The sequence below is a fragment of the Podarcis vaucheri genome, assembly GCF_965113315.1.
Source record: "Podarcis vaucheri genome assembly, chromosome: 7".
NCBI classification, from domain to species: Eukaryota; Metazoa; Chordata; class Lepidosauria; order Squamata; family Lacertidae; genus Podarcis; species Podarcis vaucheri.
In genome coordinates this window covers 83,087,373-83,110,768 of record NC_138765.1, presented here as the reverse complement: position 1 = coordinate 83,110,768, position 23,396 = coordinate 83,087,373, and the positions used below count along the sequence as shown (strand labels likewise).

General features: G+C 50.2%; 2 protein-coding genes across 3 annotated transcripts in view; one reads left to right on the top strand and one right to left on the bottom strand.

Moving 5' to 3' along the window:
• LOC309538267 (protein-arginine deiminase type-2-like) overlaps window positions 1–6,358 on the top strand; it is a 52,615-nt gene extending 46,257 nt beyond the window's left edge. The window contains exons 14-16 of the mRNA XM_082233612.1: window positions 2,686–2,771; window positions 3,960–4,088; window positions 5,366–6,358. Of these exons, the coding sequence (XP_082089738.1) occupies window positions 2,686–2,771; window positions 3,960–4,088; window positions 5,366–5,599 (449 nt within the window). The 3' untranslated portion in view covers window positions 5,600–6,358. The remainder of the gene's footprint in view (window positions 1–2,685; window positions 2,772–3,959; window positions 4,089–5,365) is intronic.
• Window positions 5,978–21,329, bottom strand: TRIM62 (tripartite motif containing 62). Of its 2 annotated transcripts, XM_082230199.1 has the most exons (6): window positions 20,893–21,329; window positions 20,270–20,825; window positions 19,423–19,518; window positions 15,115–15,371; window positions 13,101–13,216; window positions 5,978–11,609 (listed from the first exon to the last, which is right to left on the bottom strand). In XM_082230199.1, the coding sequence occupies exons 2-6, from the start codon at window positions 20,714–20,716 to the stop codon at window positions 11,059–11,061; spliced, it is 1,467 nt and encodes a 488-aa protein (XP_082086325.1). In that variant the 5' UTR covers window positions 20,717–20,825; window positions 20,893–21,329; the 3' UTR covers window positions 5,978–11,058. The 2 variants fall into 2 exon arrangements, with proteins under 2 accessions (XP_082086325.1, XP_082086324.1); XM_082230198.1 differs by having other exon boundaries at window positions 20,270–21,329.
• Between the last annotated feature and the right edge of the window lie 2,067 nt (window positions 21,330–23,396).

Genomic DNA, 23,396 nt, shown 5'->3' with positions numbered 1-23,396 from the left:
ATTGAGATCAATCAGGCGCCTTCACTGTCCTCTTTTCAGCACTCGCTAAGAACATTTTTCTTTGGGCCAGCCTACCCATACAGTATATTCAGTATCCATTCTTAATTTGCGTCGACAGGCAATTCGTTCATATGTGGCTAGTCTGTCCATATTGTCAATCCATGTGCTCAGTGGAATCTTTTTGCGGCTCTTCCAATTCATCAGAACATGTTTTTTTGCTTCTAATATGGCAGTTTGTTGTTTTAACTTGATTATTGTTAATGTCCCTTTTGGTCATTTTATTGCTTAAACTTTTTTAATAAACCACTTCGAGCTTGGGGGGGAAATAGCAATCAAGCAGTGCATAAATTTTGCGGAATAAATAGCGTGCCTCTCGCAGAGCTACAATACCCAGCACCCTTAAACTACAGTTCCCAGGATTCACTGGAGGAGAGACGTGCTGTATTTCAGGGGTTCCACTCAGAGAGGTGGTCATCGAGACTTGGGGGTCTTGAAAACCAGGCACCTGGTTTCCTAAATTGGAGTCCCTGGAGCATGTCTTTAGGTACAGAACCTTCTCCCCGACCTGGTTCATTTCCTAGCTCTGGACTCTGGTGCATCTTGACGTCATCATAGACGTGTAGAGTTGGAAGGGACCACGAAGGAATCTTTTGCCCAATGTGCAGCTCGAAACCACACTCCAGAGATTAAGAGTCTCATGCTCTACAAATGAGGTCCTTGAATTTCAGGCCGTGCCTTAAGGGAGAGAGAGAATGACACTGTGCTTGTGGAGATGAACCTCTCTCCAGGCGATAAGCTCCAGTGGCAACAGCTGGAGGGTAACCATGGCCGCGAACTTCCCAGCACCTTTGCGTCCTGTCTTAACAGCTGTGCCACCTCGCCTTTTCAAAAGAAAAGGGAGAGGGAGACTCTCTTAGTGTAACCAGGCTCAAAATAAAGCCTAACACTTTCCAAATCATTACGGGAGTTTGGCTCACGTAGTTCAAAGCCTGCAAGCCCTGGGGCGCCAGCTCTTCAGCTTAGCTGGTGTATTTGCCTGGCACGCAGAAGGTCCTGGGTTCATTCCACAACTTGACAGACTCCTGCCTGAAACCCCAGAGAGGTGTGCCAGGCAGCACTGGCAATGTATTGAAAGTGCAAATCAATGCATTTATTAGGTAAAGGTAAAGGTACACCTGCCGGTACGGGCCAGTCTTGACAGACTCTAGGGTTGTGCGCTCATCTCACTCTAGAGGCCGGGGGCCAGCGCTGTCCGCAGACACTTCCGGGTCACGTGGCCAGCATGACGAAGCTGCTCCGGCGAACCGGCACCAGAGCAGCACACGGAACGCTGTTTACCTTCCCGCTAGAAAGCGGTACCTATTTATCTACTTGCACTTAATTGTGCTTTCGAACTGCTAGGGACGGGAGCGCACCCTGCTGCGGGGATTCGAACCGCCGACCTTTCGATCGGCAAGTCCTAGGCGCTGAGGCTTTAACCCACAGCGTATTTAAATGTAATAAAAATACATTTATTAGAATCATAGAATTGTGGAGTTGGAAGGGATCAATCCCCAAGGCTCATCTAGTCCAACCCCGTTATTTTATTATTAGTCCTTTCTTTCCTCTGTCTTGAATCTTCCAACATGCATCTTCTCTGGATATTTGAGCAAACAGACTGACTTCATCTAGTTATTCACTTAGAAGGGCTTAACTCCCTCTGTAGGTGATTTATAGCCTGCAACAAACTCATCTGCTTGCTCCTGAGAAATACCATTGCATCCTCTTATAGCTGCCAATGTGTTTTCTTCTAGTGACATCGCTGTCCAAGACATTTCATATTTGTGTGTGTGTGTGTGTGTGTGTGTGTGGTGCCAAATTTATGTATAAGCTTGTTTAAGCTATAGCTTAGTGCTGTACTCTCTTGGGGGCCCAAAAAAATTTAAAGGGGAAAAAACCACTGGATGTACATTTCCAAAATATAAGATTAAAACAAATAAAATAAAACCTACATACAGCAACAGTGTTTTGTGTTGTGTAGGCTCCTATGATGTAAGTAATGGGCCCCGCCTGCTAGCCTGCTCCCTAAAATATCACTGGTTTGCTCATTACTATATATAGGGTGCCTACATTCTGCATGGACTGGTTGCATGGCAAGATGTGCAAATGGCTTTAGATACCTAATAGGTCCATCAATTACCATATAGAATATATTCAACACAAAAAACAGCGACAATTTGTTGTTGAGAAAGGACAGCTGGACATATAAAGGCCCCGTTACCTGTCAGGAGCTTGTCCTACACTCAAGTAGGACCCTGGCAGGGACACATGCCCGACTGGCATGTTCTCTCCCTCCTGGTCGATCATTCAGGAGCTTCAAAAGCTTTCTAATGCCTGAACATCACAGCGACTGATGCCAACAGACATCGACACACTTAGGGATCCACAGTCTTCACAGCTTGCGTAACAGACCTCAGCAACTCAGCATTTTGGCTAATCTACTTTATTTACATATAAACACACACGGAGCACTGCAACAACCCTCCCTCTCTCTCTAGGGCCTCATCAAGCCTAAATCCAGCCCTGTGTGTGTGTGTATGTGCAGTAACATTTGAGTTCCTTTCAGAAAATAAGAAGCCGCCAAGCCCTGCGGGTGGCTTCTAGGAATAACCTTCTTTCCCCCCGCCTTTTGTTCCCCCACCCCAGGGTACACCGGCACAGACACGAAGCGTGTCACCGTCAACAAGGTGCTCTCCAACGAGGTCATGGTGCAAGAGAATCAGTATGTGCAGGTACGTCAAGGATTAAAGGTAAAGGGACCCCTGGCCATTAGGTCCAGTCGTGGCTGACTCTGGGGTTGCAGCGCTCATCTTGCTTTATTGGCCAAGGGAGCCGGCGTACAGCTTCCGGGTCATGTAGCCAGCATGACTAAGCCGCTTCTGGTGAACCAGAGCAGCGCACGGAAATGCCGTTTACCTTCCCGCCAGAGTGGTACCTATTTATCTACTTGCACTGCATGCACTGCTAGGTTGGCAGGAGCAGGGACTGAGCAACGGGACTCACCCCGTTGTGGGGATTCAAACCGCTGACCTTCTGATCAGCAAGTCCTAGGCTCTGTGGTTTAACCCACAGCACCACCCGCGTCCCTAGTATACAGTATAAAGCCCTTAACAACTTGGGACCAGTTTTACCTACCAGATCACCTTACCCCACACAGGCCCATTCAACCGCTTCAGTTGGCAGAATTGGCAATACTACACATAACCCTCATTGTACATTTGTAAGAATTTGGTATTTTAGTATGGCAGCATCTATACTCTGGAACTCCCTGCATGTTGACATCAGGTGGGCGCCTTCACTGTGCTCTTTTTGGCACCTGCTGAAAATATTTTTGTTTAGAACAAGCCCACCCAGACATGTAGAATGTTTCAGGGAGCATTGCAGTGATTCCCAACCTTATTTTGGCCATGCCCCACCCAAGCAGGTCTAAAATCCTGATTCCTCCCCCTGCCATGACAAATAATTCTTAATATTCAAAAAGTGAACTCCTATTCACTTGGAGGAAGCCTAAAAAGCCATTCACTGTTAATAACTCATTCTTGAATTTCCCCCCTTAAAAATCAAATTGACCCCTGTGGGGCGTGTGCCCTACATTGGGAACCACGGGTTTAAGTTTGATGTTGTTCCTTTATTTTTGTTAGAAGCTGCCCATCAATCAGATGGGTGGGGTATAAGAAATTATTATTATTATTATTATTATTATTATTATTATTATTATTATTACTATTGCTATTTTTAGTTCATTGCTTTTTTATGTTTTCAAGAGTTGCCTTTACTGCTAATTTATGGTTTTATTCTCTTTGTAAATCACACTGAGATTATTATTTTTTTTGCAATCAAGCCGTGTGTAAATTTTGTGAAACAAATCACGTTATCTGAGGTCACTAAATCTGCACCTGTCACTTCTGAACCTTCCCCAGCGATGTATCGACTGGAACCGGGACATCCTCAAGAAGGAGTTGGGTCTGGCAGAAAAGGACATCATTGACCTCCCAGCCCTCTTCAAGATAGACAAGCAAGGCAAAGCAATGGCTTACTTCCCCAACATGGTGAGAATTGTCACGTGGGGTATTTAGCAAAAGAATTGGCTGGAGCCCAGGGCTAATCACAGTCTCCAGCAAAAGAGAGTCCCCAGCAGAGTTTAAAAAGTGTAGCATTAAACCTTTTAATATCCTGTTTGGTCCGCTACCAGAGCTTAACTTCCTTCCAGGTGAGGAGGGTGATCTAACTGATTAACTAGCATATCCAAAGTAGAGCCTGGATAGCTCAGTTGGTTAGATCCTGGTGCTGATAATGCCACGGGGTCCCGAGGGTCATCTAGTCCAGCCCCCTGCAAATCAGGAATATGCAGCTGTCCCATACAGGGATTGAACCTGCAACCTTGATGTTCCACACTCTAACCAACTGAGCTATCCATATTTATATACAATCAAGCGGCATATACATTTTATGAACTAAATAAATGAACCAAATAAGATGGGTGCTGGATAAAGCAGTTGGCTGGAGGAGACAGCCCAAGGAAGGACCGCATCCTGGTCTCTTTTTTGCTCTCTCCGTCTCCTTTTGTTTTGTTTTGATATATAGTTTTATTAAATCTCCAAAGATATTTCAAAACACTGATCACCCTATAGAGTGGTTTTTTATACATGGATGACGACTTCTTGACTTCCCACCCCTCCTTTCCTGATGTTTATTTTTATTACTCCTTTTTATTCGCTGTTTTAAAACACACACGTTTTTATTATCTAAGCCCCAGTATTCTTTCAATAATCTGCTGCTTGTATATCAAATCCTGCCTGTGATTTCATGTATGGCCGATAAGTTTGATAGATAACCCATCAATGGTTTCTTTCCATTCCCCCTTAAACAATTATGAGGAACGGCTAAGGGAGCTGGGCATGTTTAGCCTGGAGAAGAGGAGGTTAAGGGGTGATATGATAGCCATGTTCAAATATATAAAAGGATGTCACATAGAGGATGGAGAAAGGTTGTTTTCTGTTGCTCCAGAGAAGTGGGCACGGAGCAATGGATCCAAACTACAAGAAAGAAGATTCCACCTAAACATTAGGAAGAACTTCCTGACAGTAAGAGCTGTTCGACAGTGGAATTTGCTGCCAAGGAGTGTGGTGGAGTCTCCTCCTTTGGAGGTCTTTAAGCAGAGGCTTGACAACCATATGTCAGGAGTGCTCTGATGGTGTTTCCTGCTTGGCAGGGGGTTGGACTCGATGGCCCTTGTGGTCTCTTCCAACTCTATGATTCTATGAAAATTCATCGTTAGGTCCTCATTAGCTCAGCAGTCAATTTCTCCGTCTCCTTTTGCATCCAGGTGAACATGATTGTGCTGTCCAGAGACCTGGGCATCCCCAAGCCATTTGGGCCTATCATCGAGGCCGAATGCTGCCTGGAGCAGCATGTCTGCGCCCTCCTGGAGCCACTGGGCCTGACCTGCACCTTCATCGACGACGTTTCGTCCTACCACAAGCAGCTGGGGGAGGTCCATTGCGGCACCAATGTTCACCGCAAGCCTTCTGCCTTCAAATGGTGGGACGTGACTCCATAGTAATAAGGGGAGATTTCCTGAAAACTGACCCGGGGGTGGGGGTGGGGAGAGGATTCGGACAAGCAGTTTTGCACCCCACATGCCTTTTTGACCCGAGTCCACCAATCCCGAGTTTCGAATCGGGTTGGTGCCATCCCAGGCGAACGATGGACTCAGGAGACCTCTGTTGGTTGGAGGAGCTGCACAAATCAATAGATGCTTTGTCGGGTGAGTGGGAGAAAACTGTTTGCCTGAATCCTCCGGCAGACGCAGCTTTTTTTCCCCCTGTTGTTTTCCGTTGCTCAAGGACTGGTGGGGCTCCTTTGGGGTGTGTGTTAACTAGATTTGTGGGGGCTTTCTTTTTCACTGACGACTTTGCGGGTGCTGTGTGCTTTTCCCCCCCTCCCTTCTTTTTGCCTCCCAAAGTCCTTCAGCAGAATGCCAGCTTCCTTTCTCTGTGCATGCAAAAGAAGAAAAACAGAAGACCCGAAGCCCATTCCATATTCTGTGTGTTTTGTGTGTGTATATGCTATAGCTTTTTGGAAGTCGTGGCAGCTGGAGACGGGGGCTCGTATCTAGAGAAGTCCTCCCTGGCTTGTAGGCCCCTTAGTGTATTAACTTCCATGGGTCTACTCTTGCGTAGGATCGGATACAAGCCTATATAACTGGTTTGGGGCATTATACCAAAAATAGTATCATAACAAATGGAAAGACGCTTCTGAGTTGGTAACAATAATAATAATAAAATGGGGAAAACACTCTTGTTGGTCTTTTTAAAAATGGTTGGATTTGTGCATTCCTTTGGGTTCCTTTGGATTCTTTGGGTTCCATATCCCTTACATTCAAGGTGTTCAAAGCAACCTTCCTCAGCCACCAGGTCAGTGGTGTCTTCCTGATGTTCTCTACACATATTTATGGCCCCTCGAAAGCACGGAGGTTATTCGTGGAGAATTAGTCGTAGGGTGCAGATTTCCACAAGAACCTAAGCAGCACCTCTTGGATTGAGCCAAAAGCACCCTGTTCTCACGGTGGCCCCAAAGGGAGACCCAAAAGCAGCACCCAAGTCCAACGCAAGAAGATCCATGGGGAGAGACAACCCTCTGGGCCCAGGACCTTGAAATCAGCAAGGCTGTTGCCAGAGAGGCCCGTGCTTTTGACCCTATGAATCTAAGGTTTTTATCTGCGCCAGCCACAGACACTGGTGCACTTGCACAGCTCGCCAATCGGTGTGGAAGAGCGAAAAGGTTTGCAAGCATTGGAAGAAATTGGTCTTCCTCCCAGAAACTTGAGGACTAGAAACTTAAACCTTTCTGTAGGAGGAGAAAGAACAGGTTCCCCGAAAGAATGAGGCAACAGGCCTCCTCTGAGGAAAGGTATTCTTTGCATGTGCCACATTAATATCCAAATATGACATATACAGAGAGAAAGAAGAGGCCAAAATCAAGAGCCCCCTGCCCCTGACAGGGGTATCAAATGAAATGAAATGAGGGAGATCGGATTAAGAGGGCCGCAGGGGTGATCTGAGAAGGCCCCCAGCTGCCATTAAAAAAGTAAATTAAAAACCCCCACAAAACTTCCCAGGCATTCGGACAGCGCCACCGCTGACAGTAATGTCAGCCGGAGCTGAGCAATGGAATTAAAATTAGTCCCGTGTCTTTCCAGTGGGGTTAAGCATCTCACATGGTGCAGGTCCCTCCTCTCAAATACCGGCTAGGAGAGAGAATTGCAATGACATGGCCGCCTCTGCTTGGGCACATGCCAACTCTGGGAAGCTGAGATGGCGGCCTGAGATGGAGCGCATAACTCCCTGGAGTCGCGATCGCCTCTCCCCCTTTGTTGTGGGCAAGGGTAGGGTTACCCACCAGCAGCTGGAGCTGCAGCAGCTGAGCCCAACGAAAGGAGAGGTGGCCCTGCGTTAGGACCTCTGGCTGGCCGGCACATCATTGCCCCCGTCCCACATAGATGCTAATCCCGGAATTATTGACATGTCGCATGCCTCCCAAACGAAGGGATCTAATGATGCCATCTAATACATGAAAAATGTTGGCTGAGGATGACCCCCGTTCCCGGCCCCAGCTAAAGCAAGGAGGGCCAGAGCTGGATCCCTGAGACAGTGGATCCACAAGGGTGATGAGGGAAGGGGGCCGCAGATTCCAACTAGCCCTGGAATCCCCTCCCCCCCCCTTACTTAAAACAGCGCCCCCTTTTCCCCAGTCCTGCCTGACACCACAGCTCTCCTGTCGGTGCAGAGCACGGGAGCTTGCCAGCTTTGGAAGTCAGTCTTTTACTCACAGTGGTGAGGACTAGAAACTTGCAACTCAGCAGCCGGGTGCTCACATTGCAGGCAGGTCCCTGGTTTTCTCGCCAGCATCACCAGGTAAACGTGCCTGAAACCTGGGACAGCTGATACCAGTCAGAGTAAGCCAAGGTTTCCCAAACTTGGGTCTCCAGCTGTTTTTGGACTACAGTTCCCATCATCCCTGACCACTGGTCCTGCTAGCTAGGGATGATGGGAGCTGTAGTCCATAAAGAGCTGGAGAGACAAGTTTGGGAAACCCTGCTCTAAGAGCCTGACTTGGCATAAGGCACTTTCCTCCGTTCCTATTTAAGTCACCCCTCAATTTGCAGCGATAAGGACTAGAAGCATGCTTTGTTTTTAAGGGGAAAGATGTTCAGTTCTTGACATCTCCAGGCACGGCTGGGAATGGAACCTGCCTGGAAACCCTGAGAGCTGAAATCAGTTACCATTGCTTCTGGCAATTACAGAACACAAACAGAAAACAAACCAAAAACCCCACCCTCTCTCTGCCTTCCCCACCAAGCACCTGACATGACCCACTCAGCTCCTTTGCAAGATAAGGTAGCCCTGCTGAATTTTGCACAGCTCAACTACAGAGCTTTTCCCCCTTTTCCTGTTTTGCATCCATTGAAGATGATGATGTCTACATTCACTGCAACAACTTGAGCAGGGAGAGTCAGGCTACTGACCTCCAACCATCATTGGTTGGCTGATGGTCATGCATGAAGGGAGCTGGCATCCGTGCATGAAAAGAAGGCAAAGTAGTGATGGCCGGAATTAGGGGCAGTAAAGGCAAGTGACGGCAAAGGTGAGTGATGGTGGGAGAAGGAATCAGGCAACACCAGGGGGGCTGCGGCTGCTACATCCCTGTGTGCAAAGGAGGCAGAGTTACGATGGAGACCCAGGGGCAGGAAAGGCAAGCGATGGTCAGCCTGCAACAGCGGAACCTGTGGCCCTCCAGACGCTGGCAGATGCCAACTCCCAAGATCCCTGCCAGCCAGCATGCCCAGTGGTGAGGGACGATGAGGGTCGCTTCAGCTCAGTAACCTTCAAAAGGTGCCAAGCTGGTGAGCCCTGACCTAGAGAAAGACACCAAAGCCATCATTCTGCCGCCTACAGGATGCAACATCACTGCTATTTGGACATGCCTATCAAGCAATCAACGTGGGGAGATACTTTACATTCCTTGCTGAAAGGGAAATAATGCCGCTCCCCCAACTCACTGCGATTAAACTGTTCACTTGTGGCACAAATTCAGGAAATGCTACCCTCTTCTGGACAGTTTGGCTAACACAGTTTGTCACCTCACATTTCAGGGGCGTCCTATGTGAAGCCAAAACCCAGCCTTCCCTGTCTCCCCGCCTCTCGCCTTCCATTGGATGTCGTACTTGCGACACCCCACAAGCTCTACGTCTCGGTCGTGCCCCCCTGGATGCACCTTTAGCAAACTGAGAGGCAAGCATTTCCACCGCACACAGAAAACTTGCACCAGCCGCCTCCTGCTTGCAGCTGCTCAGCATTGCCGGAATCATTCCTCCCACAGCTGTGTTTGCTTGTTAATTACCACAGAGCCTAGGATTTGCCGATCAGAAGGTCGGCGGTTCGAATCCCCGTGACGGGGTGAGCTCCCGTTGCTCGGTCCCTGCTCCTGTCAACCTAGCAGTTTGAAAGCATGTCAAAGTGCAAGTAGATAAACAGGGACCGCTCCGGCGGGAAGGTAAACGGCATTTCCATGCACTGGTCTGGTTCTCCAGAAGCGGCTTAGTCATGCTGGCCACATGACCCGGAAGCTGTACGCTGGCTCCCTTGGCCAATAAAGCGAGATGAGCGCCACAACCCCAGAGTCAGCCATGACTGGACCTAATGGTCAGGGGTCCCTTTACCTTTACCTTACTCCACCACTGAGCAGCAACAATCCAGCAAAAGGGCCTCATGGCTCCCAGATGCTGGGAGCCGGAGTCTAGCAATTTATTGAGAACCACAAGCTCTCCATACTTGAACTGGACCGTCACTAGCCTTCGCTGCCCCTAGCTAGTCATCATGCTAGTCATCATCCCTGAATATAGGCCAGGCTGGCTGGTGCTGTTGGGAGTTGGAGTCTAGCAATTTCTTCAGAACTACAAGCTCTTCATCCCTGAACTGGACCATCACTTGCCTTCAATGTCCTTAGCTGCCTCCAATGCAACTATGGCTTCTTTAAACACAGGGACAAGGAATCTTCAACCGTGCAAATGTTAGCATGGGACAACTCCCATGATCGTTTGGAGTCTCTGGAAGACCATCGTCCCTGAACTGGACCATCACTTGCCTGCCCTGCCCTGAGCTCAACGCTTTCCTTTAATGCAGGGGTGGGGAACCAGTGGTTCGACTCGCTCCAAGGCAGCTTCAAGGATCCGAAGACACTCCCATAATCTCACAACAACCCTCCGGGGTAGGTCGCGCTGAGAGATTATGATTGGCCCATGGCTGGGGAAGAGAACAGACCACAGATTTGAACCCAGGTCTCCCTAGTCCTAGCCTGACACTGCAAACAACAACAACACCAATCTGCACACCCCACAAAACATCCAGCAAGGTTTGAGGTCCAAACGTTCCATTTATTTCACCGTTTCCTTCTTTCCTCCCCCTCCCCGGTGCTTCCCAGACGCCATTTTCCTCCCAGCCTCCCCAAACAGGAAATCAGACCAACTAATACAAGTCCATACAGACATAAACCCGTTCCCACTTAAACCAGCCAGCGGTGGGGGCCGCAAGGTTTCGTTCTGGTACATGCACCTGCCTGTGGGCCTGGAATCTGCGCCATGCGGACTTTGCCGGGAAAGAAAAGTTCAGAGCTCTGTTCCCTCACAAAAGCGCCTCGTTCCTCAGCTGGCCCACCTCACTGCACCATCGCCGGCCGCCCACCAAGCTGCGTCGACGGGCAGCACCCAGAAACGCCGCAAGCAAGAATCCCGACTCCCCTCCCCTGGTGGACCTCACACCAGTTTTCTGTCCCTAATTGAAAAGCCCCGCTCTTCCGGAAGCTCAAGCAAGGAACCCTGCGTGTTCACCCCTGTGTTCTGCCAGTCAAGAACAGAACCACAGAATGGTAGCGTTGGGAGGGACCCCCAGGAGTCAGGCATCACGGCTCGCAACAGTCAGTGCCGTGCCGCCGACGGTTCCCCCACCCAGTCGGCAGCCCTTAAATGCGGACAGTGTTGATCCGCAGCGGCTGCACGTTCTTCCCGTTGGCGTGGCTCTGCCCCGGGCTGAAGTAGGAGCAGAGCTTGCCCGGGAAGCGCTCCCGGAAGGTGTACAGCCAGGACATGTCGTCCGCGTTGTAAAAGATCAGGAGGCCGCGGTCATAGTCCAAGAAGACGCCCACCTTCTCCAGCTTGCTCTTGACGTTCAGCCGGGTCCAGGGCTCCGTGCAAGCGCTGTACTGGTTGCCGTCGTGCATGACGATGCAGTAGAAGCCGCGGCTGGGCTGGATCTGGATGCTGCCCTTGCGCGTGACGGCCTCGTGCGCCAGGCCGATCATCCACTGCGTCTTCTCCGAGACCACCACCTCCCAGTAGTGCACCCCGCCGCCAAAGGCCTCCGAGCCCAGCACCGAGACCTCCACGTCAAAGCGCTTGGGGGAGTCCTGCAGCGGCTGTGGGTGCAGGTTGCCGTAGGCCACGATGGTGCAGTCGTCGGAGAGGATGAGGCGCTGGTGGGCCGTGGAGGGGTCCAGAGTGAGGGTGGCAGGCACTGTGGGGAGAAATATGTTGCTATTTATTCATTTTGTAATATTTCTACACCGCTTGGTTATGGGAGGGTGGGAACACCCCTGGGCCGTGTTCAGAAAGTGGTGGTGGTGGGGATGAGTGTTCAGACCCCTGGGCTCTCACTTATGGGGAGCCTCAGGGTTCTGTCTTCTCCCCCATGCTTTTCAACATCTACATGAAGCTGCTGGGAGAGATCATCAGGGGGTTTGGGCTGGGTGTTCATCAGTATGCAGATGATACCCAGCTCTACCTCTCTTTCAAATCAGAACCAGTGAAGGCGGTGACGGTCCTGTGTGAGTGCCTGGAGGCGGTTGGAGGTTGGATGGCGGCTAACAGATTGAGGTTGAATCCTGACAAGTCAGAAGTACTGTTTTTGGGAGACAGGAGGCAGGCAGGTGTGGAGGAGTCCCTGGTCCTGAATGGGGTAACTGTGCCCCTGAAGGACCAGGTGCGCAGCCTGGGAGTCATTTTGGACTCTCAGCTGTCCATGGAGGTGCAGGTCAATTCTGTGTCCAGGGCAGCTGTTTACTAGCTCCATCTGGTACACAGGATGAGACCCTACCTGCCCGCAAACTGTCTCACCAGAGTAGTGCATGCTCTAGTTATCTCCCACTTGGACTACTGCAATGCGCTCTACGTGGGGCTACCTTTGAAGGTGACCCGGAAACTACAACTAATACAGAATGAGGCAGCTAGACTGGTGACTGTGGGCAGCCACCGAGACCACATAACACCGGTCTTGAAAGACCTAAATTGGCTCCCAGTACGTTTCCAAGCACAATTCAAAGTGTTGGTGCTGACCTTTAAAGCCCTAAACAGCCTCGGCCCAGTATACCTGAAGGAGCTTCTCCACCCCCATCATTCAGCCCGGATACTGAGGTCCAGCGCCGAGGGCCTTCTGGAGGCTCCCTCACTGCAAGAAGCCAAGTTACAGGGAACCAGGCAGAGAGCCTTCTCGGTAGTGGCACCCACCGGTATTTTAAACTTTCACCACTGTAACGAAGCCATGTTTTACTGCCTCTGCAACTTTTTTCTGAATGCTGTATGGAATAGCACATGAATGTGACCTTTGGAGAGTTTGTAAGTATACCATTTTTAATTTCCCAAACATGTGGTCTTTTTAGATGCGAGGGGAGTTCTGAAACTCACAAGGGCATATTTCAACGGCCTAACAACCTATATCTCCACGCTTTACTCTGCTGCGTCCTTTGTGATTTTAAATCTCTTCTTGGGTTCTCTCACTAAACGTGGATTGTGGCATTCTACTTTTACACCTATTTTTTTTCCTTGCACCAAAACTAAGAATCTTCCTTTCCCAACAACACCTTTGAAGTGGAGGTCTTTTATCCCAGTCTACATCTACCTCAAACTTGCAACTGTCACATAAAGCTGATTTTGTTGCGGCCGTTCACTGTTAAAATCGGGATATTTTTACAGGAAGCAATTCAGAAATGAAGCAAACACATTTGCTCACCTGGGTGGATGTCCTGAAAAAGAGATTTCCAGATCGTGTACTGCAAGGGGCCCATATATTTGGAGGTGGGGAAGTCCTCGTACGTGAGGTTCGTTTCGTGGATCTTGCCCTTGAGCCTTGTGAGGAGGAAGAGAACCAGGGTGAGCAAGGAGCACGTGGGCTGCACACACTTTCAATGGGTCTACTTGATGTTTGCTAGACACAGTGGCTGTACTCTGCCTCTATGGCCAGAGCCAGGGATGCTTCTGAATGCCAGGTGCTGGGAAACACACCTTTAGTTTTTCCTTTCTTTCCCTTCTCCCTCTCTCTTTTACTTGTCTTTTCTTTCTGACTTTTGTCCTTTTTTAGACTGTTTATCTTAATATAGCATAAAAAGTAGCTGTTTTGTCTTCGTATTTTATAAAAAAAGATGCTTTGCAATGGGTTTGTATTTTTGTATAGCTGTGAATAAACATCAAGCTGAAAGAATGAAGGAACACAGGAGGGGAGAATTGCTCTTTTACTGAGGTCCAGCTCACTGGAGCATCTGGCTGGCCCCTGTGAGTCAGTAATATCCAAGGCAACACAATGACCAAATACAATGATACGATATCAATAGACAATCTTTATATGATATGAAATACCATATTTTTGCTCTATAAGACACACCCGACCATAAGACACACCTAGTTTTTAGAGGAGGAAAACAAGAGCAGAAGGATACAAAAATGCTTCATAAACCCATCTATATGGTGAATGGAAAAGTACCGTATTTTTCGCTCTATAAGACGCACCAGACCACAAGACACACCTAGTTTTTGGAGGAGGAAAACAAGAAAAAAAATATTCTGAATCTCAGAAGCCAGAACAGCAAGAGGGATCACTGCGCAGTGAAAGCAGCAATCCCTCTCGCTGTTCTGGCTTCTGGGATAGCTGTGCAGCCTGCATTCGCTCCATAAGACACACACACATTCCCCCTTACTTTTTAGGAGGGAAAAAGTGAGTCTTATAGAGCAAAAAATATGGTATAACAACAATTGCTATGAAGCAGTGGTCATAAAGTTATGAAGAATAATTCCACGAAACAGTGGGTATATCCGGAATCACTGTTCACAACGTCTATTTGCAAACTACTTCGGCAGCGTTGGACGCCATAAACAAAGCTTTACAGCCTGTTTTCACCAGATAAGAATCTGATACATTGCTTCTTCCAGAGACTTGCATTGTCTTCAAAGACTTTCAGAGACTGTCAGGGAACTGCCATCAGAGGCAAGAGGAGAGGTAAGGCTCCCCAATGATGCAGGGGAGGGAACTAGCAAGGAGAGAGAGAGAGCTTCCGCTGGGGAAGGAAATCCAGGGGACACCAGGGAGAAAGGGGAGGCTGAGAGTACTGCGGAGGGGAGGCTCCGAGACTCTTCCAGTGAGATCAGCGGAGAGAGCACAGGACCTCCGCTTGGCACGCCTACACTGCGCAGAAAGCTTCCGCGCAGAGAATCTGGGAGGAGACTTGGAGTCAAGGAATTTTTATGTTGGAAGAAGTTTAGGAAACGCCCACTGACGGATTCTGCCAGTGACTGAGACAGTCGCGTTGTAAGGGCTGTCAAACCAGGGAAAGGTTTAGCTATACAACCAGCTTGGAGCAGTTTGCAGTTTACGCACAAGCAACCCCAATTCCCATTACAGAGACTTATAAGACTTATCTTTATTTGGTTTCACGTTTTCAAGAGAATCCATTAAGAGTGCATATTTGCTGACTTTCAGAGATTCGTAAGTTTTCTGTTTATGTGATTTCATGTATTTCATATTCTATAAAGAGTGTATATTGATATCGTATCATTGTATTTGGTCATTGTGTTGCCTTGGATATTACTGACTACTGCAACACAGGGGTTAAATTGTTTGCCCCCTGTGAGAACAGGAAGCTGGCCTGATCCAGCAGCCCCCTCCCTATGTTCCTACGAGTGATGTTTAGTCTGAGGCAGCTGGGGAAGGCTGCTCTATCCCTGGTGTCAGCTGCCCGCGCAACTCGGCCTACCTCTCGGACAAGGACGCAATGCCGGCCAGGAAGGAGTGCTTGTCCGCCTCGGCCAGCCGCTCCTGGAGGATCTGGCTACCTTCCTGGACTTTGCGGAGCTGCTGGCTGTAGCGCTGGATCTTCTGCTCGATGTCCGTCAGAGTCCGGGCGGTGTCCGCCTCCAGCTCCTCCAACATGGCCTTCTGGCGCTCGCGGAGCAAGCGGTGCAGCCGTTCAAACGCCTCCCCAATCGTGGCCCGCAGGCTCTTGGCGGAGGACTGCGTAGAGAGAATGAGATGCAAGCAAGTCATGGGCAGAACTTGGCTTCCCCCTGATGAAGACCCGTGATCGCCTCGATACCACCCTGCAGGATTGTTCTGCGAAGATGGGGATCTTGCGGATCTTGTGACTTGTTTAAAGCCGTGTGGGTGGGGAAAGAGATCTCCCATTTTGATGAGAGGTGTGACTTTAAAGTTGCAAAATAACCAAGCACGGGACTGAGTGAGGGAGAACAACAATGGGATATCAGCTCAGCCCAAGGCATGACAGATCACAGAAACAACTGGGGAAATATATATATCCCATTTTACAAGGACAGGAAAAAGCAATATGGATGGAATAGATGTCACACACAGGAAGAACAAGGATATAGTTTTGAGATCCTCACTTGTAGTTTCAAAAATCATTTAATGTGTCAACACAAATAGAAATTATAAATATTGCAGCTGTTGTATTATTATGACTGGAATGTAACTGAAATCAGTAAGATTTTGGAATGCAGAAATAAAGAAAATCATCAATTCTAGCATGTGGGGGGCACTTTATCTAAACTATATAATTTGGTACAGTGGTGCCTCGCAAGACGAAATTAATCCGTTCCGTGAGTGTCTTCATCTAGCGGTTTTTTCGTCTTGCGAAGCAACCCTATTAGCGGCTTAGCGCTGTTAGTGGTTTAGCGGCTATGAAAGGCTTAGCGGCTATGAAAGGCTTAGCGGATTAGCGGCTAAAAGGCTATTAGCGGTTTAGCGGCTTAGAAAAAGGGGGGGAAAGCAGAAAAAAAACTCAAGACTCGCAAGACATTTTCGTTTTGTGAAGCAAGCCCATAGGGAAATTCGTCCTGTGAAGCAACTCAAAAACGGAAAACCCTTTCGTCTAGCAGGTTTTCCGTCTTGCGAGGCATTCGTCTTGCGGGGCACCACTGTATTTAAATGATTTATTTTAGTAATTGTATTATAAATTGGTATTATTATAATGAGGCTTTTAATGAAGGGATGGAGAACCCTGGGCCCTCCAGATGTGGACGGCCTCCTTCAACTCTCTTCATCCCTGACCACTGCCCATGCTGGCTGTTGGGAGTTTGAATCCAGGAACATCTGGAGAGACACAGGTTCCCCATCCCTGCCTTAAAAGAAGGGCTGCAGGTCAGCGGTAGATGCCCAGCTCCATTTGCAGAAGGCGCCAGCTTCAAACCTCAGCAGCACCTTCAGGTAATACAGTGGTAAAAGGTAAAGGTAAAGGGACCCTGACCATTAGGTCCAGTCGTGACCGACTCTGGGGTTGCGGAGCTCATCTTGCTTTATTGGCCGAGGGAGCCGGCGTACAGCTTCCAGGTCATGTGGCCAGCATGACTAAGCTGCTTCTGGCGAACCAGAGCAGCACACGGAAACGCCGTTTACCTTCCCGCCGGAGCAGTACCTATTTATCTACTTGCACTTTGACGTGCTTTCAAACTGCTAAGTTGGCAGGAGCAGGGACCGAGCAACGGAAGCTCACCCTGTTGCAGGGATTCGAACCGCCGACCTTCTGATCAGCAAGCCCTAGGCTCTGTGGTTTAACCCACAGCACCTCCCGTGTCCCTTAATACAGTGGTACCTCGGGTTAAGTACTTAATTCGTTCCGGAGGTCCGTTCTTAACCTGAAACTGTTCTTAACCTGAAGCACCACTTTAGTTAATGGGGCCTCCCGCTGCCGCCGCACCGCTGGAGCATGATTTCTGTTCTAACCCTGAAGCAAAGTTCTTAACCCGAGGTACTATTTCTGGGCTAACAGAGTCTGTAACCTGAAGCGCCTGTAACCTGAAGTGTATGTAACCCGAAGTACCACTGTACTGGGACATCCTCTCCATCGCAAACCTCTGGACAGAAAGTCACGGTCAATCAGGGATGAGGATCAGGTGGTCCCCCAGATATTCGGGAACTACCACTCCCAGCATCCCTGAACACTGGCCACAGTGGCAGAGGCTCTTGGGAGCTGGAGTCCAGCAACATAGCCACTTGCCAGGGATTCCTTGGCCGTGATTCCTGCATTTGTGGAGGAATTCCCTGGTCCTGAATGGGGTAACTGTGCCCCTGAAGGACCAGGTGCGCAGCCTGGGAGTCATTTTGGACTCACAGCTGTCCATGGAGGCACAGGTTAAATCCGTGTCCAGGGCAGCTGTGTACCAGCTCCATCTGGTACGTAGGCTGAGACCCTATCTGCCCGCGGACTGTCTCGCCAGAGTGGTGCATGCTCTAGTTATCTCCCGCTTGGACTACTGCAATGCGCTCTACGTGGGGCTACCTTTGAAGGTGACCCGGAAACTACAACTAATCCAGAATGCAGCAGCCAGACTGGTGACTGGGAACGGCCGCCGAGACCATATAACACCGGTCTTGAAAGACCTACATTGGCTCCCAGTACGTTTCCGAGCACAATTCAAAGTGTTGATGCTGACCTTTAAAACCCTAAATGGCCTCAGCCCAGTATCCCTGAAGGAGCGTCTCCACCCCCATCGTTCTACCCGGACACTGAGGTCCAGCTCCGAGGGCCTTCTGGCGGTTCCCTCACTGCGAGAAGCCAAGTTACAGGGAACCAGGCAGAGGGCCTTCTCAGTAGTGGCGCCCTCCCTGTGGAACGCCCTCCCATCAGATGTCAAAGAGAACAACAACTACCAGACTTTTAGAAGACATCTGAAGGCAGCCCTGTTTAGGGAAGCTTTTAATGTTTGATGTATCACAGTATTTTAATATTCTTTTGGAAGCCGCCCAGAGTGGCTGGGAAACCCAGCCAGATGGGCGGGGTATAAATAATAAATTATTATTATTATTATTATTATTATTATTATTATTATTATTATTAGACCCTTGGGGATCCCTTCCAGCTCCACAATTCTATGATTCTGTAACGTCAGGAGAGCTGCAGGTTCTCAACCCCTTGCTGCAGACACAGGCAGGTGACGCATCCGGACCATTGGCCCAACTAGCTCAGTGCTGCCTACTCTGACTGGCAGAGGCTCTCCAGTTTTCCAGGCAGTGGTCTCTCAAAGATGTCTTTGGGGACTGAACCAGGAGCCTTGTGGACTCCAATGGTCTGTCTCACTGTAAGAAACCTCCCTTGTATGCTTCTGCATGCTTAGCACCCGAGCGACTGTCAGCAAAGGGGCCTTGGATGTCGAAACATGAGCAGCGTCACCACCACAAACCTTTTATCCGAAAGCGCTGCAGTATTTGCACTCTGGGGGGAGCGATCGGATCTGAGCAATGTTCCCAGCTCCCTTCAGTCCCCAGAAAACAAGGGGGCTATTCATTTGGTGAGAAGGCAGACACCTGAGGCTTCAAAATCTCTTCCGCAGCTGATATCAACAACTAGAAGGCTTTAAACTAGCATGGGAAGTTTTTTAAAGGGCTCCTTTTAGCAGAAGGCAGGAGCAAAACAGGTGAAAAATCCCTAGTATTGGTTTGCAGTCTTAGAACACAAGTCAAATTTTTCAGGGGTGGGGAGACAAACTGGCATTTATTTAAACCCTGTTTACTTAAAATCAAGAGTGGGAAAATCTGTGGCCCTCACAGAGCTTAAGTCACACCATTTGTTCAGAGCCTTGTTGAGGACTAGAAGCCTGTATTTTTATTTTTTGAGGAAAGGACCACAGCTCAAGGGCAGAGCATCATCTTAGCACGCAGACCTTAGCATGAAGGTCCCGGGTTTCATATCTTGGCAACATGTCCCTACAGGGCTGAGACTGTCTCCCCAGACTAAAACCCTGGTTGGTCAGTGTTGGCGATACTGACCTAGATGGACCAAAGGCTTGATCTGGTATAAGGGAACTTCTTATTTAAACCAGCTCTTTGTCCAGAACAATGAGGACTAGAATATTACTCTGTTTTCAGGGGAGGGCTATAGCTCAGCGGGAGGCACCTTGGTCCCAGGTTCAAACCCCAAAGGCACCAGCTAGGATGAGGAATGTCACCTGCCTGAAACTCAGCGTAGGCAATGATGGGTTTTGCTCAGGAGCCTTCTGCCATCACCCAGGTACACCTTTGGGGCCAGCCAAACCACCACCCCAGCCTTTACCTTTGTCTCGGCCAGCTGCCGTTTCAGGAGAGCCAGGGCTTCTGTGTGGCCGCGCTCGCTGTCCTGCAGAGTCTGCAGCTGCTCCTTAAGTTCCCTCTGAAAAATAGATGGGCAGCAAGGAGGTGATGCAGTGCCAACGGTTTCAGCATCATCCAGGTGGGTCTCGCAGCCATACCCTGCTCCCGCTGCAGAGCTCAGGGGCCCTCCCAGAAGGAGGCAGTTAATTACACAGCACAGAGTTAAACTACGGAACTCCCCACCACAGGAGGCGGTCGTGACAACCAACCTGGATGGCATTAACGGAGGATTGGGCAAATTCATGGAGGAGGGGAGAGGTGGCTTTTAGCCACAATGGCTCTGCTGTTTGGCCACTGCGAGAACATATAGCTGGACTATATGGGCACAACCAGGGCTTTTTTTCTCAGCCCAAGATCACAAGAACTTCGTTCCGGCACCTCTCCGGTGAGCGCCACAGCCATTCTAAGAGAACAAGGGAGAAGTCCATGGTAAGCGCCATGGGACCCTTCTCCTCCAGCTCATACAGGGACACAACAGGCCTCCTCCTCCACCTCCAAGGGCACAACAGGCACCCTTCTCCAGTTCCCTCCGGGGCAGAACTAGACCCCCTCCCCTCCTCCAGAGGCACAACGGGCACCTTCCTACAAGGCCACAACTGGACACGTCTCTTCCAGCTTCCCAGGGGGATAACAGGCACCCTTCCCCGCCAGCTCCTACAGAGACACAGCAGGCACCCTCCTCTCTCCAGGGGTGCGGCGGACAGCCTCCTCCCCATCCCAGCCTCCTCCTGCTGCCCAGGCGCAGCAGGCCCCTCCTCCCCTCTGCGCACCTGGAGCTCCTCGAAGGCGTCGTCGAGGCTGGTGACTTGGTGCTGCTCGTGCACGGCCGGCTCGTCGCAGAAGAAGCAGACGACGGCGCGGTCGGTGAGGCAGAAGAGCTTGACCTTGCCGTGCTCCTTGGCGCAGGCGAAGGCGGAGGCGCCGCGCTGCTGCGCGCTCAGCAGGATGGCGTCGAGGGGGAAGGCGGCGTAGCGCTCCACGATGTTGGCCAGCTTGAGGCTGGGCGCCAGCGCCGGCTCGGCGAAGGTGCGCCGGCACTCGGGGCAGTCGCGGGCCGGCGCCGCCTGCGCCTCCTGGCGGCTCCAGTGCTCCGTGATGCAGCGGCGGCAGAAGTAGTGCTCGCAGCCGAAACTCACCGGGTCCTGGTAGATGCTCAGGCAGATGGAGCACAGCAGCTCGTCCTTCAGGCTGCACGACGCGCCCGACGCGCCCGCCATGGCGCGCCACCACCTGGACCCAGCCGCGGCCACCGCTTTGCCCCGGTTCGCCTCGGCCCGATCCGGCCCGGCCCAGCAGCCAGGCGCCTTCTCCGAGCTCCCTTTGTGTCTCCTCCGGAGGACGGCGCGCCCAGTGGAGAGATGGAGAGGGGGCCGCGGCGGAGAGGGGCGCAAACCTGAGCGCCTGGACGGCGCGCCCGGTGGAGAGATGGCGGGGGGGCCGCGGCGGAGAGGAGCGCAAAGGGACCGAGAGGAAGGAGAGATGCGTCCGCCGGCCGGCCTCGTCTTGCCTCCGCCTCCTGCTTCTCTACCTCCGGCTCCTCCCTGCGCCCCCGACGGGCTGCAAAAGGAGGAGCAGGACGAAGAAGAAGAGGCGAGATGGATCGGAGGAGCAGAGCCGGCGCTCCGCCTTCCCGTGTTGGACAAAGCGAGCCGGGATCGCAGGCTGGGTGGAGGCTGCGCGGCCCGCTAGGCGGCGCCGGGTTCCGGTCTCCGTCGTTTTCACACCATCCCCGAGGGATGTCACACAATCGCCTCTCCGCGCTTGTGACAACTCGGTTTTAGGGGGCCAAGCCTTTGGAACTCCTTGCAGAGGGACATCGGGCGGACGCCTTCGACGCAGTGGCGTAGCGTGGGGGGGTGCAGCGGGGGCCGGCCGCACCGGGCGCAACATCTGGGGGTTAGGGTTAGGGGCGCAAATCCACCGGTTAGGGGGCGCAAATCCACGGGTTAGGGGGCGCAAATTACTTGCCTTGCCCCGGGTGCTGACAACCCACGCTACGCCACTGCTTCGACGTACCCTTTCCGGAATCTAGCCAAATCCTATCCAGGTGGTAGGAAAGTTGGTGCAACTTAAAAAAGAAAAAGAAAGGACATACGCAAAAAAGGAAGGATGCAAACACAACTGAATTGACATTAAAACTAAACACGCATCCAAAATGCGAATCTGGGTTGTTTAGTGCAAAATCCCTGGAAAGAATTAGTATTGGCAGTGGTGTTTTCTGGAGGTACGCAGGGGTACGCACACCCCTAAACATGTGAATCTTTGTACTTTTGTCCATTTACTGTGTTTATTTTTCCTGATTTGAACTATAAAATGGAGATTTTCTTGAGTCAAAATGAGAATACTGTACCCATAAACTTTTTTCTTTTTTTTTAGAAAAAAGTATTGGGTATTGGTATTGGGAAACCCAGCCAAATGGGTGGGGTATAAATAATAAAATTGTTGTTATTATTGGTTGATGCCAGTTTCCATCTGTTTCAAGTCTGTTGCTATTTTTAACTTTCTGATACAGTAGTTTTAAATTGCTGTTGTCGTTTTTCTTGTTGGTAATTTTATCTCGTTTGTAAACTGCTCTGAGGTTTGTTTTGTTTTGTGGCCAAGCAAATTTTATGAAATGTAAATAAAAATGATGGGAGTTCTGGAGGTGTCTCCTCAGATCCCCTCCAGCCCCGGGCAGGACTCTGTTTCACACTATGGCTTTTTCAGTGTTGTCGGGCCCTCATGGTGGTTCTCCATAAAACTTCTTGGCACAGGGAGCAAATCAACAAGGGTCGCAGGGGGTTGGACTAGATGGCCTTTGGAGGTCTCATCGAAATCTACCATTCCATGATTGGATGAGGATGGATGGCAAAGAGGTCAGAAACGGCACTAAAGAGGGGCTGGAATGTGTTGCATAGGGAGTTGAATAGGCAGAGGACAGGTGCTAAGAGATCTCCAGCCTCAGAAGGCCCTTTAGATTGGAAGACACTGATATTGCAACTTGCACATTGCCCAAACTATTACAGTACTTTTATTTTTATTAAACTAAGCTCAAAAAGTATAGTTAAAGCCATGGTTTTCCCAGTGGTGATGTATGGAAGTGAGAGCTGGACCATAAAGAAGGCTGATCGCCGAAGAATTGATGCTTTGGAATTCTGGTGTTGGAGGAGACTCTTGAGAGTCCCATGGACTGCAAGAAGATCAAACGTATCCATTCTTAAGGAAATCAGCCCTGAGTGCTCCTTGGAAGGACAGATCCTGAAGCTGAGGCTCCAATACTTTGGCCACCTCATGAGAAGAGAAGACTCCCTGGAAAAGACCCTGATGTTGGGAAAGATGGAGGGCACAAGGAGAAGGGGACGACAGAGGACGAGATGGTGGGACAGTGTTCTCGAAGCTACCAGCATGAGTTGGACCAAACTGCGGGAGGCAGTGGAAGACAGGAGTGCCTGGCGTGCTCTGGTCCAGGGGGTCATGAAGTGTCGGACACGACTAAACGACAACAAAAGCTCAAAAAGACAATGAGAAACTCAGCAGCCTTTACCAGTTGTATTACCTATTAATGCAAAAGGAACACAAGTAGATCACAGATCATAGATTTGTATGGTTGGAAGGGACCAGAAGGATCATCTAGTCTGACCCTCTGCAATGCACGACCCGGAGATTAAACCCTCCTCTCAGGCAGTGCATTGTTAAACTAGCGGCTACTCCAATCTCTGCAGAGGAGTCCACGAATACAGTTCTTAAGAGGGACGGTTCCTGCCAAAGGTCTAGTCGCAGGGAGTTCCGCGGAGCAGGACCTATCACATTAAAGGCATGGCCACTAGTGAAGGCCAACCGAATATCGGCAACGGCATCCCTTTTTCTTTTGGCACAACTAGGCTAAAATCAAGGATTTCTCCATGGAGATATCTCACC

What these genes read in the sequence shown, in the direction of transcription:
- TRIM62 (XM_082230198.1), bottom strand. Translation starts at nt 20,716, where the DNA reads ATGGCGGGCGCGTCGGGCGCGTCGTGCAGCCTGAAGGACGAGCTGCTG. An exon ending in GGCAGCTGGCCGAGACAAAG is followed by an intron (nt 15,372 to 19,422) that starts GTAAAGGCTGGG and finishes CTCTCTACGCAG; the next exon opens with TCCTCCGCCAAGAGCCTGCG. An exon ending in TTTTCAGGACATCCACCCAG is followed by an intron (nt 11,610 to 13,100) that starts GTGAGCAAATGT and finishes TTCTCCCCACAG; the next exon opens with TGCCTGCCACCCTCACTCTG.